The 20,053-nt window shown below is 30.6% G+C and overlaps 1 protein-coding gene across 1 annotated transcript in view; it reads right to left on the minus strand.

The window, feature by feature from the left end:
• The window catches only part of LOC129231365 (fasciclin-1-like), a 281,260-nt gene that overhangs the window by 18,132 nt on the left and 243,075 nt on the right, over positions 1-20,053 (minus strand). Inside the window, exons 7-9 of the mRNA XM_054865660.1 lie at positions 11,053-11,236; positions 5,677-5,833; positions 1,787-1,919 (exon numbers count right to left, since the gene is read on the minus strand). Of these exons, the coding sequence (XP_054721635.1) occupies positions 1,787-1,919; positions 5,677-5,833; positions 11,053-11,236 (474 nt within the window). The remainder of the gene's footprint in view (positions 1-1,786; positions 1,920-5,676; positions 5,834-11,052; positions 11,237-20,053) is intronic.

The raw sequence follows: 20,053 nt of genomic DNA on the forward strand, positions 1-20,053 counted from the left end.
CATGCATCACTTACTACAAAATATTGTAGATCACAAGAAACTCCATAGAAATGTTCTTTACTAGCAGTCAATCCCCATATTTCTGAATTTCTCCACCCCCTCCCCCCCCGTGAAAGTTGTGATATTGTAAATTTGTGTGATGGCTCTACTGACCGTAAAATGCTTTCCTCTTCTGTTTTGAATTTATGTATTTTTTGAATATTAGGCAATTATTTTTCGAAATTTAGGCCTAAGCATTACTAAATTATGAAAGAATGAATAATGAACAAAATCAATAAAATATGTTATCATCCTTAAAAATTAAAAGAGTTGTGTTTTTTGATATCACTAAAAAGGCTAAAAATAAAATAATTCTGTTTTCAGGAGTATTAAAATAAATACATTGCAGTCATTTTAAAGTTAAACAGAATGTCAGTCAGTTACCGTATCAAGTGTGTCAGTCAGTTACCGAGGAATTTTCAGTGTTCCGTTTGTAAACTTCCAATTCGACTTTTCAGCATTTAAATACTCCTGATATAGGCAGAGAATATGAATTTTAGAATATTTTCACCAATAATTTTTATGCTGAGGAGAAAAAGTTGATTTTTTATGGTAACTGACTGACATTCATAAACTGATTTTAAGATTTTTTTTTCTGGACAAAACACTATAAAAATATTTTTGGTATAAACTTCCAGTATAAAACTATATTATGAGTATAACAAAATACACTAATAGTTTTTCCTTTTAGTTAGAATTCTTTTTAGGAAAATGGTTGATTACTACATACCAAATTTTTCACAAAAAATCCGAAAAGGACATATACACCTGTTACGGCTTATTTTTAATGCGAAAAACTATAAATAAAAATTTAACTTGGTACACTTTAAAAATATATATTTCAAGCTTTTAAATGATATGCAATACTTACAGTTTTGTTAATATTGAAATTTTGGTGCTCAGGTTGACATTTTTGTGGAATTGCTCCAAAATCTTTGCATGAGGACTATGTGCAAAGATAAAGTAATGAAGTTAATGAGCAGAAGTAGAACAAAAACAGGCGGAATTTTCGTTAGTGTTGTTCGTGGTCAACGGTTAACTTAGATTGTTATCCAGGTACCTTTACTAAGTGTTAGAAATAGTTACCTACAATTCAGCACTTGCTTTTATGATTAATTTGAGTAATTACCGACTTTAGTTAATCAATGAAAAAATGAGACCAACAGTACGTGCTAATAAGTTCTAAAAATTAATTTTACCTTCTTTATTTCTATGGCATGTACACTCTGATTTCTTAAATTTACTTTAACCACAGTTAACTGATATTGAAATATGTATTACCACATTTTTTAGCTTTATTCATTTTTCAAATTAAACAACTATGAGTTATTAGTGTTGATTATACCATTCATTTGTTTCACCTTAAAAGTCGTTACTATTTATTTTTATCATCCCATTCATCTAAATATAAAAAACTGCGTTTTTCCTTTCTTTAGATTTCCCAATTCAGTGAATTTTCAATTCTACAGCTATTTTCTCAAAGAAAGGTAAAAAGAGTTAAAACAAATCCCCTAAATAATTGAGAAGTTTTTACGCACGAAACCTTAAGTAAATAATAATTTAAATCTCAAGGAGTTTTGTTTACGCCCTAGCTTTCCCTGCTTTTGCTTTTTCATTTTATCCAGAATCCGAGCCTTCCAGAATTTTAATTACGCTCCACAATTTACAGTGCGTTGAAAATTTGCACTCAAGCGCAATTAACTGAAGTAGAATCCAAACGCTCAGGGAAAAAAAAAAGAGCCCTTACTTTTATTTCGTTCTTCTCCAACAACCCTGAAGTACAGGTTACGCCTATTGTCTGATGCTAGCATGTTGGTCACGTTCTTTGTCCATACGTCCTCAGTGGCAACTGATCGCATCACCATGTGTAGTTCCAGCAACTTAATGAAATAACAAGGGAAAAAGAAAGGGAAAGTTCAAATAGCCAATGAATTTTTAAACTGAATCGAAAAATGCTCAATAACTTAAGAAGATTAAATTGTCAGAGTTCTTTCTAATTGTTTTCCGATGAAGTAACTTTAGTCTTTAATTTATTTCCTTTAAAATTCTTCTTTCTTGCTGGGTTGTTTGGTGCTGATTTATTTCTTGTGCTTCTTTAGAATAACAATTTGCGAGGGTAACTTTTGATTCTTACGGCACGTTTTGCATAATTTATTTGAAAATAGTAACAATTAAATGAGTCAAACACAAGCGCGCTAGGAATTTTACTTAAATATAACGCACTTATTTTAAGTTACACGGAACGAAGTTTTATTGTGTTGGAGTGTTTTGCCGTGGTTTTAAGCTCGTATTTTTGCATTATTGATTTCATTTTCGTTAAGCAAGAAAGATTATATTTTGATTAAGCATTAGAAAACCTTATGCGATTGATAATAACTTCTTGCATCTTTCACTTGTTCACTGCAAGTTTGAGAAGTAATTCCATTAATTTTTTAAAGACATTCGTCACAAACCTCATTTTTAACCGACTTCAAAAAGGAGGCGGTTATCAATTCATACCGTATGTATGTTTTTTTTTTTGTTTGTCCACTCATAGCGTCTCACCTAGTGAACCGATTTTGATGATTCTTTCTTTAATGGATAGGGGATGGCTCAACTTAGGTCCCATTACTTTGTTTGACCATATTTGTTCTTTAGAAAAAAAGTTATGAGCAAAAAACAGTAAATTTTATGCAATTTCCCTATTAAATGATTTTGTAGCGAAGTCCACACTTTTCATCCGTGGATAACGGTGGCTCAGTGGTAGAATTCTCGCTTCCCACACGAGCGACCCCAGTTCAAATCCTGACTAGGACAAAGTGAATTTTACTAAAATTTCGTTTCTACTGTTTCCCGTATTTTCTCGAATCTTCTATTAATTTCTGTATCTTTCCAAGTCTGGAAAGTTCCAGCACTTTCTCAAGTTGTATATAAGTAGATGTAACGTTCATTCGTGGTTCTGAATGAAGATCTCGAGTTGAGACTAACGAGCATTCGCTTCATTTGGCTTTCACATTGTCTTCGCTATCTTCATCTACGCGACAATATGAAACTCATTGTTATAAAACTTTGGTGCCCTATAACAGTAACATTAATAGTAATTGTAATGATAGTTTTTAATGAAGGCTTCTCTGAAGCAAGCATCAAATTTCTTCAAGGGATATTTCGATAATGGGGAATCTGGCGCTGTCGTCTCATTTTTGGCGTAAATAATTTTATTTTAGTAACCCTGCTGATTTATAGTAACCCTATGTGAATTATCAAAATCTTCCTTTCTTCAGTGCTATTGCTCCATAGTAGGGGTAAACCTAACCTGGAAGCGAGGTGATGCAGTGATTAGGATCTGCTTAGCCTTCACAATGCTACCATTAGGTTTGACTCAACTGCTCTGTAGTATTTTTATCGTTATCATCTATGCCGATAACAGATGATCGGGGCTAAGTAAGAAAATACAGGATTGCATCATGAGCAACTTAGATGCTGTGGAATGTAAATTAGTTAGGAAAAACGTAATACTTAAATGGTTATAATTAAATTAATTACGCATGATTTCCAGAGAGGAACAAATATAAGTTTTTAGTGCCAATCGCTTAAAATTTAACGCGTGTCAATAGTTTTTTTTTTTTTTAGTATTTAGCATTTTTAAGAAAAAAATGTGAAGTTTCGTGATGGTAACTTCTTATTATTTCTGAAATACTTACATTTACACTAAAAAGAATGAAATAAAAAAATTTTGAAAAAAAAATAGAACCGACTTCAAAATTGCTCTAAAAAGGGAAAAATAATTTTATTCTTTAAACACCATCGATAATGCTTTTAAACATAATTTTTGAAGTTGGCGCAAAAACGATAGATAAAATCATTCACAGTCATAACTCAAATACAACTATAAATTTAACCAGGAGCAGTTTCTTCACTATCACATACATTATGCATTGATGACAGCATATTTGAATAGCGATATAAATGTTTCTTCGTAACTTAGGATGCTTTTTCTGAAAAAAAATATGAACGAAGCATGGTTACACTGGATTTTAAGTTTTGTTTTTGCGCCAACTTCAAAAATTATGTTTAAAAGCATTATCGATGGTGTTTAAAGAATAAAATTATTTTTCCCTTTTTAGAGCAATTTTGAAGTCGGTTCTATTTTTTTTTCAAAATTTTTTTATACGTGGATAACTTTAGAACTACTAATGCATTGTGCATTTTCAAATTTAAATATCACTAAATATTTAATACAATGTAGAGAAAAAAACAAGCAAATAAATAAACGAAAAACTTGATGAATTATTAACTTTTTAATTTAAAAACTCAAATCGTTTACAATTTATTATAAAACGGAAAACCATTAAAATAAGCCGGGTTTTTTTTTAGTTTATTTATTTATTTTTTTTATTTTTATTTTTTATATATTTAGTAAATTTTGAACTCCTGGAGATATAGTTAAATTAGTAGGAAAGTATACAACCTTCGAGATTTTCTTGGGATAAGTTCAGTTGTTTAGCGGAAATACCTGTATTATTAACAATTTCTAAATAAATCAACAATAATATTATGCAACCATTGCCATTCAGTTATTTCATTAAATACGTTTCCTGTAAAATAATATGTTTTTGACTTTAAAGAAATTTGTGAAGGTTATTACTTATTTGTTGTAATTGCTATAAGTAAAATCTGCAATAATTACTAGAAACACTGCAAAATGAAATGAGAAGTATTATGCACTGAAACAGTGGTAGCTTTTCATACTGTGATAAGTGCTTATTTTTTAGCTAACACTTATTTGCATTTGGACAGGTGTTTTTTTCAGAGATGGCGTGTCTGTAGAGTTTTGTAAAGTACTACGATGTACGATGGAAGATAAAAAACAACTCTCCACCACTAAAAATGACTTCCACAAATGTGAAGAAACCGGGTGAGCTTCTATACCGAGGATGCCTAACTTGTCAGGCATTCAGATTTAGTGTTTTTGCTGACAAATCTGTCAAATCTGTCACGAGTTACTTTCAAAATCTTGTATTTGATGGTGAAAGGAAAAATATTGAAACGTTAATGGTTTATTTCAACGCGTAATTATTAGCTAGCATACATAGAAATTAACTCAATAATTATAATGTATATGCATACAAATTGATGTTAATTTTAAGCATTTTCTCTTAGAAAGTAGATTTGTGGAGTACATGCTCACCACATTTAGTTCGTTTTTTGCAGTGTTTTTCCACCCACATATAGTTCATTTTCTTCATTTTGAATCCTTTGCTAACTATTACCCGCTCTTTTCATATTCTTTTTCTGTTTTTAAACTTAACAAACTTTCCATTTACTCCCAATCCTATATGTGTGTATTTTTTTCTCTTTGTTTAAGAATAACAGCAATAAAATTTTTAAAAAAAAATCTATTTTTCAGGAAAACATATTTTGGCAAAAAAATATGGATGCAAATTAAATGAAAAACATATGGCTATTTAATGTTTAAACTATTCTAGTTCCACAGTTTTCAGAATTAGTTACAATAATTAAATAAAAGAAACATGCACACCTTACGTTTCGTACCAAAATGCGTTAAACAATCAGGATAACTCGTAATAGTTTGCCTGTACGCATAACTTATTATTAAGTTTACTATCTAAATAGGAAAACAATGGCTTGTTCACTTACATTGTTTGTTGCAGTGGTGTTGCTCAAAACATGTTGAAGTTTGTCACTGTCAAGGGCTCGAAATGCTTTGTCTGTTGGAGCAAATACTGTTTTTTGATCAGAGCTCTTCAAATGAGAAAGAAACCTTGGACTGCTGTTTACTAAATTGTAGAATTGTCTGGAAGATTTTGAAAGAATAAAATCATTGTCCAATGCAAAATTCAAATAAGCAAGAAGAATACGATTTCTGTTGTTGATTATTTCACGAATTTCATTGCTGCATTTTAGCTTCATTACCCAATAATGCAGCTAAAAGGAACCAGGGAGGTGTATCAAGTGTAAAATTATGCTAGAAAAAACCCCTAAATATGTGATATGAATGAGAACATATGAGACATAGAATGAAAATAAAGGCTGAACATTTAATCATATTTGCTAGTTTTCTTGCTGTTTTTTACGTGTAATCTTGAAGCACGTGTTAATATTTTTGAAATTATTTGATACTTTGTAAATCACATTTTATTGTCTGTTAGCACATTTTAAGTAGGTGCAGCGAAAGATTAGATGAAAACAGTTTTTCCCCATATACCTCGTGATCACCCTAGTCATAACATATTGAGTAAGGTTTTGCGAAAGGGACGACGAAGCTGCACAACGGTCTACTATTGGCACTAGAAGACAAGAATATGTATGATGTAAGTTAATACCCATTTCTTTTCTGTGAAACAAGAATTTACTGCTGATATCCAATGCATATGAAAGTTAAAGAATGTAAAAGGGGTTATCGTATAAGTAGTCTGGTTGTTTTAAAATAATAAATGTAGATATGCTCTAGTAAATGACTGATTTATTACTAAAGTAAACTAAATTTAAAGACGATTTCATTTAAATAATGCTTGAAAACCAATGTTTCCAATTCGGAAAAGAATAGATTGGCTAACTAATATTGTCCACATTTACGTATACATTTGGTGAGATTGCTGTAATCTAGATGCTTTTGTTTTAGGTTAAGAAATAAAAAATAATCACCTGAACGTTAAGTGATTAGATTTTTTCACAGATGTATCAATCCTAAGATATCAACGTTAAACTTTGCGAACAAAGAAAATAAAACTTTGCATTACTACTCATTACAAAAGAAAATATACTTTGCATAGCTACTTGAATCTTATTTCTTAAATGGTTTGTCATAAGAAAAGTAACACATAATTATCCCTGTTGTTTGCATTTGGAATTTATATTTATGTATGATCCTTTTCAAAACACTTACTCGGACATTAAATATTATAATTATTCAAATGCGTCTTAAGAAATGTTTCACAAAACTCTTTCTACATTTGATCACGTAAAATTGATATATTTTTTTTTTTTTTTTTGACGGAAAAGGTTAATAATAAGGTCTTTAAATTTAAACTGCATGTACTGTTCACGAATTATGAACATTAAGGTACGTTGGGAAGTACATATTTCTTTGAGAAAATGTAAATTAAGATCCATATAACGAGCAATTAAACGTGAAGAATGTAAATTTACAAGTTACTTTTGGCAATCTATATTCACCAATTTTAATTTGTTATTAACTTCGATTCCTTTTTTTCCTTCAAATCCTGCAATCCATATTTTTCTCGTGCCCATACAGGAAATTAAATTAAAAACCTTTACGGAAAAAAAAACTTTCGTAAATCGAAGCAAATATACTAACACAGCTGCAGAAAAACAAACTTTGTAATTAAAATTCAATATTATCATTTTTTAACTTACTTTCCATACAACCCTTCAAAGTAAAAATTTTAAATACGCCAAGATTTGCTTCTGTGCACAAAACTAAGTTAAGATAAAACCTGAGCTTAAAATAATGCAACGCATAGCTGCGGCAGTGCTTTCAAGCAGCCATTTTTCTTTTAGAAACTACGGAGGAAACTTAGTTATCTTCTTATTGTTTTCAAATCAATCACAATATTTGGTACGACACAGCTATCACATCCATGTCTCCTTTTTTTCACCTTATTTTCAACGCAATTTCTTTCTGCTTCAATAATTTCTAAATGTGACAATTCCTCTGACTAAGAGTGTCTTGTCCCTCTTCATTTTGTGACAAACTGCACTCTAGGGAGGCAAAAGAAGATACAAAGAATAACCACTGCAAGTGAAAAGAGTTGCCCCCAAGATGCTATTATTTTCTTATACAAAAGAAAAAAAATGTCGCAGTTAGAAGAGGAAAAAAGTTTCCAAAGGAATTTTACTGAAGACAGTGGATTTTTTTTTTCGTTTTGTTTTGTTCTTTGTTCTTTTTTGTTTTTCTTTTTTTTCTTTTTTAGCAATGCAAGGAAAAAGCGAACCTTCAAAATCTGAAATTACATATTTGAATCGTGTTTTGCATAAGCAGGAAAAATAATAACTTATCTTTTACGAATTTTTTTTTTCCAAAATTGAAAACTTGATATCTAACGAAAAACTCCTATTTAGGAATGAAAAAACTAAAAGATTTATCTGTGTGTAAAATAGATATTTTAAAGGATTTAGATGTAAAATGCTGGTATATTTTCCGGATTTAAGATACATTGCATTTCTGGCAGAGAGCTTAAAATCATAACTTTCAAGCAAAGGACAAAAAGAAAATATGCTTTTAAGAGTATTTTTTCCCATAGAATTTTTCAAAGTAAATAATAAATTATCTCTGTCTGAAGTAATATATTATTAAACGGTCAACTTTCGTTGAGTAATTTTGATAAAATGTCTACAGTTCGCTTTAGGAAATGACTTTTAGAAGAGTAAATATTTAAAGAAGAAAACATATATTTTAAAAGGTATTTTAGGGGAATTAAGCTACAGCAATTTATATGATAGCAGAGAGAATTTTTCAGCTATATTTTGGTGGTAGCAATTTTATCTCTGTTGTTTTTAACAAATTGTTTCGGGTGCTATCTTAAAGATCACTTTTATACTTTTATGGAAGACGATACCGATTACTTTTAATACATGTAATATATAATAATGATCACAAAAAATGCTCATTTGTTTAGTACAATTAATTCATTGGTATTGAATAATTGAAACAACTGTAGGACATCTAGTCATCACATATTTGTTTTAAGAAAGTGTTTGACGTTGTTAATAGAAAGTGTTTTCGTTGCTTCATGCAGAAATATTTCTAATCAACGAACATAAGAAGAAATAAAATAAATAAGAAAAAACCCCACAAAACCAGTAGAAATTTTCTAAATCCACTAATGTACAAACTCAACTCAGAAAGAAGAGCCATTGTTATTAGATTTTGGTATGGGTATACTCAGAGAGACAGCCTGATTTCATTATACTTTCCCTGTATTCCAGACAATTAAACGGAATAGTTTAAAACCTTTTGCACATTTTTTCAAACATTTGAACTTTGTATTGTTCCGTCAGTAAGAATTTGTAAAAAGAGAGAGAAAAAAAAAAACCCTAAAGTCTTACAAAGTCATTTTACATTCATAGTTATTTTTAAAGTTGTAAATCGGGTTTTTATCTAAAATAGATGTTACATTTAATAGATTTTAGTGTATAAGCAATTCCACGGGTAACTGAGTCACATTTTTGAAGCAAAACATTACGTATTTAGTAACATTCAATGCACAATATATATTAGGAAACGATCTTTTGCCGTGGAATTTTGTATTTTGTAAGATGAATTGAATGATATCAGTGAATTACTGAAAGGTATTTTCGATGATTTTTAAATATTCATTAAAAACATGATAACTGACTGACATTTTCAAAACAAGCATGTCGGTCAGTTACCATGCTTTTTCAAATCGTCCAAAATGTAGTTTAAAAATTTAATTATATCATAAATAGAATAATTAGAATGTTCCACAGGTAAAGATTGTTTCTACAATGTGTATTTTACGTTGAATATAACAAAATACATATTGTTTTGATTCGAAAATAACCGCTTAATTGCCCGTATATATATATATATATATTCTTTTTAGGAAATAGCTTGGAGGGTACTACTTTTTTCTTTGTTTAATTTTGTTCATAATAAAATCATTATAAATCATGTTATTTTTTTGTAAAATAAAAATTTAAGTATAACTATGTACACATTTTATTTTAAAACAAGACATTTTTAACTAAAATCATTTTACCATAAGAAACGTTAAAATAAGCACTTCTATTTAGTTATGATTTCGTGCACTTTCATAGCCCGTATGCGCTAATTGAGCAATTCAGCGAATCTCAAATTTCTTTCCGATTTTACGCGTCATTTCTGCTAAAGATACGACACTTTTCCGCCTGATTTTAGGATTTTCGCTGTATTTTAAGGTATATTCGTAAATTGACAAAAAAAAAAAAAAAAAAATGAAACTCATCTAGTCTAGATGAGTTTCAGTTATTAGGTTTAGGACTGTAAAAGGTACTCAAAGATATGCTCTTTCTGACAATAACTACTTGGAACGTTTAATTTTCTACTCAACTGTCAATATTTCTGTAGAACACTTGACAGTTAAGAAAAAATACAGATACTGTGTGATGTTTGCCTTTGTCCTCTAACCCAGTATGTTGCAACGATTCAAAAATTTCTTAGTAAAAGACATTTGCATTTTAGCTTCATAAAATTAAATCTAAAGTATCACCACCAGTACTTGACTAATTTTTGCACTAGTAGTTAATACTTTTAAAGAGAAAAAACAAATATGAGAAGCACAGGAGCCAAATGAGTAAACTACGATTAAGCTGAAGATTAAAACACTGCGAATTTAAACAAAATTATATAATTTTGTAATTAGTATACAATTTTTTTATATTCTCTTGTTGATTTATCATTTCTTTATAAGTTTGAACTACCAGTGCGTATGTCAACTACTCTTAGTTTTAGCTCATATATATCACAGGCGTTTCTTGCGGTGGTTCATACGGAGGTGGTAATTTTGGTTGCATCCCTCCTGATCCCACCAAAAATTTTTTTATGTAAACATAAGCTTCAGGCAATGCTCAGATTTAAAATTACATTTATGTGGCATATCGCATCATCTCCCCTTCACAATCTTTTGCTTCATTTTCATTAAAGGTAATTACAATTTAAGATATATTAAATTAAAATATTATTTAAAATATATTTAAGGGAAAATTTTAGAATAAGGAAAGTTATATTTCCCTTAAACTCTTAAATCTATTTCAGGTGCTACCCCCTCTACCCCAGAAGAGATCACCCAAGGGAAACCGTCCCCTTCTAGAGACATTACTGATATATCTATATCTATCTATCTATCTATTTATCTATCTATCTATCTATCTATCTATCTCTCTCTCTCTATATATATATATATTGTGCGTCTGTGTGTATAAAGATTTGAGTATAACAGCATTTCCTCAAATTTGCTTAGCTTTGGAAATATTTTTCCTTTTATTACTTACCCTAATCTTTCTGGTCTCTCCTCTTCTATAAAATCCCAAATTGTCTTGTCAATGACCATCAGAGGTTTGCTAATCAGATGCACAACTCCATTGCTGACTGGAATGTTAGGCCGCACGATCTTAGCTCGAACTACGCCTTTTCGGTGTCTGGCGTCACTTTGAATCGTGTTGCTCTGAATGTACCCTGAAACAAACGAATAATTAAACTCTCATTAATCTCAGAGCGGAATTGCTTAGTAAGCATGATAGGCAGTTACAGGAGTTTGAGAAGTGGGAGAACAAAGTTTGTGACATGCTAATTTTATGCTGCATAAATTGAGTAAGGTTATGCATCGATTTTTTATTTTCCTTTTCGATGCGTAGAAGACAACATGCATTAGTAGGATTTTGAGGATGAGTGGTAAATTTCTGCGACATTCTGATTCAGTGACTCATAAACAAGCATTATGTGTCGTTTTTTTTTTTTTTTTTTGCTTTTTTTTTTGGTTTGCGTTATACAGCTGCTTAGTAAGCACCATGGGCATTCATTCTATTTTGAGAAATGGGAGAACAAAATTTGGGGAGATGAGAACTTCTTTATGCGTAACTTTAATGAGAATTATGAATGAAAATTTTGATTTCATTTTCAAAATTTAAACAGTTTTAGAAAAGTTACCAACATTTACAGATGTTTGATCAATGTGAGGATACACTTTTTTTGTTACACAATATTTTTCTGAAGCTCATTTTGGATGCTCATAAGTAAAATTGCCTAGTACATGCTATAGCAACCATTTTTTAATAAATCTCTCTCTCTCTCTCTCTCTCTCTCTATATATATATATATATATATATATATATATATATATATTACAGTCCCTCTAAGTTTCTTTGGTTTAACACTATGCGTCGCCATGTACGATATTTTTTCTAGTTGCAGTCAAAAACACAATTAAATTGAGAAATTTTTATGAGTCTCTTCATCTGCGCTGCAGTTTGGGAGTACTTTTTCTGGTTTTTGAATGATTTAACGTAATACTATTTATAAATGCAATCTGGGTTTATGAAAATGTATTTTTTTTTAGTTGTCTTTGACATATATGTTTAAGAAAAGCTGCAAACTGAATGATCCGAGCGCTTTGCTATGTTTATGTTTACTTCTAGTAGATTCACTATATTTAGTTTAGATTGGTTTCTGTCACATTCAGTTACTGAAACACCACATGTTATATTTGTTCGTACATAAACTTAGTAATTAACAACTTTGTGACATAGTATCAGAGATCCATGTGGTTTTTCTAAAACATTGTCAAACCATGTTAGGTTTTTGGATCGCGAAACTACGGCTCTATTCTTATTTCATGGTAATGTTTCAACCCTGGAAAAGACAATTATGGATGAAGTTAGACTGGAAGCATTCATATGTAAACAACAGAAATAAAAAAAATCTGCAAAAAAGGTACATTCTGCACCAAAAAGATTTTTCTCACAGAAACCAAGTCCAGAAACCATTATAAACGCAGAATTCTCCTTTTCAAAATTACCGAGATTTTCTATCTACTACCGATTTTCTAGACAAGATCTCTTAAACATGAAAAAAGACTCTGGTTACAAAGGGGCAGTTAAAAGCTTGATAAAATAGTTCTTGCGAATGAAATGATACCGTAGAAACAAGTAAGTGAGTTTAACAATACAACAAAGTGCTGACAAAAAATATGTTCTTACTCATTGTATCTGAAGAAGAAAAAAGTACCCTGTTACAACTAAATACCTTTTTACGAAAAAAAATAGCTCAGTATGCGTTGGTTTGAACTATGTTTTGAGTCTGTAGAAACTATTTCTTACAGTAAGAATGTATTTATCTTATAAAAATTGTTCCGTTATTGAAAAAAGAGAAAATAGTATTAAAAAAAACCTTAATAGCTCATGCTATTTTAAGGATTTTTCTAAATTCAGGGTGTTTAGGCACCTCTAGAAATCGTTTAAATAAAGTTAAATGTTGCACAGCTTGTTTTATTGTTCTTCGAAACAAGATTAGGGCGTGAGAGCAAGAGACTCTATTTTTCTGAAAATACCCTATAGTTAAGGGCAACTCTAATGTACTTGTACACACATAATAACAATAACTAGCTTAGTAGCTGAAGTATGAGCGGATCGTCCTTGATTATATAAAATATTGAAATATTTTATAGAACTTTAATAATTAAGTACGGACTTGAAATAAAAATGCTTATAGAGATCAACAATATTATGAAGTTTTTAAAATTTTAAGTTCGAAACAGTACTACGCAGATATTCTTAAATATTTACTTTTAAATTGAATGTAGTGTTAAAAATTGCATGAAGCAGTCTTTGTTAATATTTGCTTTTAGTTAAGACTACTAAAGGAGTAGACTTGCTTATTTCTTACCTTAGATGTAACAGAATTTGCAACTACAGTTGTGTGGAACAATTTCTTAAATATTTGCCTAAAATACTGCACTAATATTATTTAATTGAACTTGCATGAAATAGACTCGCATCATGCAATATATGTATGTTAGAGCGCAAAATATATTGCTACAATTCAGGTTATTAAGATATAACAGAACTAAACAAAAATTTAAGCACTAGGAATGCTTATGATGCTATTATTTAAGCTCATTATGTCTGTAAATGCACGAGAAGTTCTTAGTCTAATATAGGACACAATATAGCATTTGCTTGCAGCTGTGCGCAGTAATACGGATTGCGTAAGTGAGCATTATACTAATGCCGTAGCTGAAATTGCAGCAATTCCTTATAGAATTTTAAATGAATTTAGACAGATCAGCTAAATGGACATGTTATACTGCATTGTACGCTATGCAATATAAATCAGCGCTTCTGACATATTACTGCGAAATGGGGTATCATGACTATGAAATGAAATATTGTAATATACATTGGAATCCCGTTATATGTTGCTTTATTAAAACGTGGAATCGGTTAGACCGTGGATATTTATCTTGTAGCCCCGATATTTTAAAAGATAGATATTCAAATATCATTTTTTGATTTAACTTAAACTAGGTTCGACTGACCATTTTTTTATGAGCAATTTCTAATGGAATGCTCCAAAGTCTTTATGTTCCAGAAACATAATTAAATTGTCCGTTATAACACGGGTACAAAGTAGTGTCCCCTAATTCCGTGGTATAACGGAAATCTACTGATTATACTATGCATTATTATTCTTTTATTACACAAATCAAAACTTTACCAGCTTTTTTCTGTTGTTTTCACAGCTAATAGTCTCGTGCGATTAGAATTTAAAAATTTTAAGTGTTTTAGAAAAGTGACGTTTACTATTCGCTGGAATTTTCAAGCATTCCTAACTATTTAAGGGACATTACGTTTAGCAGATTATACGGTTTTAGTACTAGGGAATCATCAAAGTTCTAATGTAGGTTCTGTGCTATTTTCAAGCAATCTAAAATACTGTACATATTATTATAAGTGATAAATTTAAGGTTAATTAAAGTTAGATGCGTAACCCTCTTGTTAGCCCCAATCGAAACTCTCAATCTGCAATGCTGTTCGTTCCAACATTTTGTAGCATTATTCTATTAATGGTTTGCAATGCTGCACAAGATTTCATGAGGCTCTAGTAGCGTTTTCAAGATCGGAAATTGATAAACTGCGTTCAACTCATATATTTGAACCTATGCACATATTTCAATAAGTGATACATTTATTTCGATAGCAAGAACCAAGTTTTTTCCCAAAAAAGATCAATTACACAAAAATGCGATGTGTGAGTATATTTTGAAACATGTTCGGTTTCAAGTGCTTAATATTGGAGCCCTTTGTTACACGATTTCACATTTAATCCATAATCCAATTCGTTCCGCACATTTTAGCGTGCCACACCTTCAGTGGTTCGTCGTAATGTAGAAATGCATCCTTGAAGTTGCTGTAGTGTTTTTGGCTTCAAAAATTGGTAAAAAGCGTCACTGACGTAACCCCAAAAAGGGAATCACATGTCGTGTGGAACGAACTGGATTACAGATCGCACCGTTTGTCACACAACAAAAAACTCAAGCATTGAACATTTCTGTCTGAAAAATTGGTATGTTTGTCTTTTAATTTATGTTTCACTTATTGTAATATGTGAAGTAGTTTCGACAATATGAATTTTTGAAATCGAGTTCATCATTTGCGGTCAGCCTGTGTCTAGATTCAGTACTGGAGAATCATCAAAGTTTTTGTAAAGGATTTCAGCCAGGGCTGCGGAGACGGAGTTGGTCGTTTTCTCTCGGAGTCTCTGACATGACTGCGGAGCAGGAGTCGGAGTCATAGATTTTTAAAGCTTCAGGAACAAGAACATCATGAACATTCCAAAGCAAGATATCATGTGAACACTCTTGCAAATAGCAGGTGACAGTACACAGCTAACTGTGTAACTACTTTTCTCAGCGTGAAGCATTGTGTTTGCTCTTAATTGACTTTACGCATTAAATATTGTTTTTTTTTTAGACTACTTTCCTAGCCTCAGAGGCCCATATATTCGTGTAAATTACGCTTCAAAGTACATGTAAAATAAATCTAATAGGTAAAGTTAATTTTGGCACGGTCAAGTTGGGGACAATAATTATGTTCCCATTCGGCATTTAAAATAACTTTCCGTCTTTTTTCCATTTGAAGTGCAGCATTGCAAGTAATGGTGGTATTTCTTTTTTCAGTGCCATATGAACGTTAACGTTACGGTGCCCAACATACATTAGGCCTCACTTTTCTTAAGTGCAGCATTAAGTAATAATCAACTCCTTAATTCCAAACGGTCATCTGCATTACGTCATACTGAATTCAGTTCTCCACGATTGTTTGCATCAAGTGTGGCTTTTCAAATGAATTTGAAACGATTTTTGTTTTGGTTTCAGATGCAAGTGAAGTCAAACATAGATGTTCTATAAATGCTCATCAAGAATCAAAAAACAAAGATAAATACATTTTGATCATTCTTTCTTCAGTGAAAAGTTGGCATATTTCTCCCATCATGAAATGATAAATAGTATAGATCCAGAAAAGCGGAAAATAATTTATTTGTATTTTTTTACTATGAAGCAAAGTTAAATGTTTAATGCTTAAGTGCTGTTGGTCCATAAAATACCAAGATTTCAATCTCAAATCGGATACTTATGTTTGCCTCTTTCAGCTTGATACACGTCGTTGCACCGCATTTCACGTGTCGAAGAAACATGTCAGTCCTTCTATTTCAGCAAATGTATTTTATGGGAGGAAGGGGGAAATCTTTTGCCAACTTTGCTCTGGATAGCATGAAATATTACAAAAATCTCGATTTGGCGTAATGTCATATGGGAGTTTCAGTTTTCGCGGGTAAAGTGTGAGTAATTTCGCATGCAAAGCGAGCAGATGAGATTCTTCTAAGAAGTTGTTCTTACGTCTTTTGGCAACGTGCCAAAATAGTCACGACGCGACGCTGAAAATAAATGGTTATGTCGTCCGTCGCTGGGGATTAAACGACTTATACGAGGATAAGTAATAAACTTGCTGCACTGTTCCCGAATTTCGCAAGGATGGGTAAGTTTTGGGTCTTTTGAATAAACTGAGCAATTGTTTTGAGCGGTAATATAACGAGCGAGCTGTTATTTTATGCATTCTCATCACCATAAGAGAGCTGGAGGCTTTTGGTCATAAATATTTTTGAATATGTAGAAAAAACATTTTAAAAATAAATTTTAAACACGTTTTCCTGATGTTTACATCAACGATAAACTGGAGCCCAGGAAATTGACCGTGCGCGATAAACTTCGGTATGTATTATGCAAGAATGAAACTTTGAAAATGTTTGGAATGAGGTAAAAGGTTTTAAAGTGAATTTTGAGAAAGGATTGAAGCTAACTTTCATATTTTAACATTAGTAATTTAATGCTGGTAGTAAAAGTAATAATAAGTAGAAATATTATCTATGATTGACTAAGCAATTAGTTTCATAAACATGATAGAAAATTAATAATATCAATGAAAGAACTTTTAAGCTTGAGGAAAGAAACAAAACATACGAGAGAATTTTGAAATAAAACTGCTTACAATTTTTTTCGCAGGTAGGGTAGACCGACCAGTGAATGAACACTTAAGCACAATTTAATTTTTAAAAACTCCAAGTAATATTGAATACTATACTATTCAGATAGTGATAGTTTAAACCTTTTTATTGATTTATGTAAATACCTTTAAAAAAAACAGCGGGAATTTAAATTGTACCGCTTCTAACTTCGTTAGGTGTTAAAAAAAGAAATGTGGCATAATGACTCAGTGAATGAATATTTCCAACCCGTATATGAACACAAATTGATCCCGTAAATAAACACGATAAATTTTGCTTAAAAAAACGAAGTTTCTTGTAGATATGTCAATCTATCTATCTACCTATCGAAATCTATTTATATATCTATCTATCTTTCTATATTTATCCACCTGTCTATCCATCTATTTATCTGTCTATTTATCTCTATATTTCTATTTACCTACCTACCGACCTGCACCTCTATATCCATCTATGTACCTGTCTATCTATCTATTTATCTATCTACCCATCTATACCTCTCTATCTACCTGTCTATCTACCCATCTATATCTATCTGTCAAACTGTCTATCTACTTATTTATCTATCTATGTACCAATCTATCAACCTAATCTGTATATCTACCACTCTATATATATAAAAATATAGATAGATAGATGGAGATAGATAGAAGCATTAAGATATATAGATAGAGCGATAGAGATATAGATCAGTTATATGCTAAAAAAGGTAGTGTTTGCAAATAAAAAAAATGAATATAAAATGAAATATATAAATAAATGAACACATAAAGCTATCTGCATTACGAAAAGGTACGAAAATAGAAAAAAATATCTTAAAAAAATTCAAATTTCTTTTTAAATCAAGAGAAATTTCGCCAATGTTCACCCCTCCATCTTATAATCTACGCGTTCTGCATTGACTGAAACATTTTAAATCCATAGCCTAAATATGTATACTTAATTTATCTTTCGTAGAATTAAAAAATAAAATTTATAAACATAATTAATATTTATCAAAATAGTTGTATGCACGAAACCATAATGTTTTTATACATATATATATATAAAATTCATAATTTTGGAAGAGAAAAGATTGATTCATAGCAGTAAAAATTCTGTATTTTTTCCAGGAGAAAAATGCGTGACCAAAGTAACCGATCAGGTATCAGATAGTTTATAATATGAATATATAAAGCTTTTGTAGTGAATTTATTTAGAAAAAAAATTTGAAAGCTTACTTTTAAAAATATATTACGAGTTTGTTCATTTACTAGATAGTGTTTATCCACGGGTCGGTCGACCCTATATTACCAGGAAAAAACCAGTCTTTTACATGGAGTTAAACTGCAAACGATTTTATATTACAGTTTAATTTAATTTAAACGATTTCAAGACTGAAACGTTATTACATTATACTGCCGTGGGAAGATAGAGGGCAGTATCTATGGAAAAAAGTTTTCGACTTATTTTTAAAAAAAAATGCGTTTTGGATTCAATACTAACAGTAGGGAAATGTTAGAATTTGACGTTTTTAGCAATAAAGCTAAAGTAAAGTTGATGAAAAAAGGCAAACAAAAATGAAAAATTCGCAGTTTCTGCCCTTTACCAGCTCACGGCAGTAAAAATAAATAGCTCTTGTCAATGTGTTAGCAGTGAAATATCTGTTACATACTTTTGGCCAATAAACAAGATATTTTAAATGTGAAAAAAACAACATTGAATACTATCTTATCACTAGTTTTTCCCCGTCAACTACAGGAATTGATAATTGCCTGTTGTTGCTGGGGGTCTTATGACTGTAAGTACAAGCAATTACATTTCCCACTTTTAGACGCCTAGAAGGAGTTTAATCAAACCACTTATGCTATTTCAGACAATTACAACTGTTAAAATTTAAAACTATAGTTATAATGTGTTGAAAATAGTCAAGGAAAGACAAGCATAAAATATCATTCACTTTTTTTTTCAACTCCGATCAAATTTTACCTTTCCTCAACCCAAGCCTAATACTTAAATTATGTCTAAATTTACAACATGAAGGCTTTTGTGCTCAACATTTCTTACTGTTCTCACTTTGTTTTTTTCTTGTAGTGAATAGGAACAATTTAGCATTTCTGGCAAAACCGTTTTTAAAACATGCATATAGAAATGAAAAAAAATATATGTAATGGAAATTTTGGTTAAAAACAACTTTTAAGAAGTACCTAAAACAAAACCAGGATTCTTTAATAAAATATGTTATATATATATTTACTGGTTTAATAATTGTAAAGTATTTTACATTGCACAAAATGTAATTAAACTGGAACTGAGAAAATTATTATAAAATTTCATATATTTTCTGAACATTTAATCATTTGTATTCCCATTTTTTTTTGAACAAGAGCTCTAAGCTAAGCTGAAGCTTACATTTTATAGTTATTGGATACGTGAGAAGAAATACTTGTTTATATATCAGTTGTATTTTGAAAGAGCAGATGCAGATGATTCTTATCAAAGTACGATATAAAAATATTCCAGCATATGTTTCAAATCTGAAATATTTTTCTATCTTCAATATATTCGTTTGTTTTTTCAGAAAAAACTTCTATGGAAACTGCTTACAAAATAAGCAAAATTTCAAAATCGAGAATCATTTACTTTAAGCTTGACAACAAAGAGAATAAATTTTTGGGTTGTTGGAAGAAAATTCGAATGTATCAGGCAGACATTACTCAACTCCTACAAATGATAGATAGTTTAATGGCAACAGTGAGAACTTTTGCACGTGCTGGAGTCTTTTTTCCTCCACGTAATTTATTGTTGCAGTAATTTAAGAATCAGAAAAATGTTTAATTGCTATAAAACATCAATTTGAACCAACAAAATATTTCCTTTGTGTAATTAGTACTTTTTTTCATGAGATAAATTAAAAAATGTGACTTCAAAGAATTCCTCGAATTGATTCTGCTT

This window comes from Uloborus diversus, chromosome 10 (genome assembly GCF_026930045.1).
Source record: "Uloborus diversus isolate 005 chromosome 10, Udiv.v.3.1, whole genome shotgun sequence".
NCBI lineage: Eukaryota > Metazoa > Arthropoda > Arachnida > Araneae > Uloboridae > Uloborus > Uloborus diversus.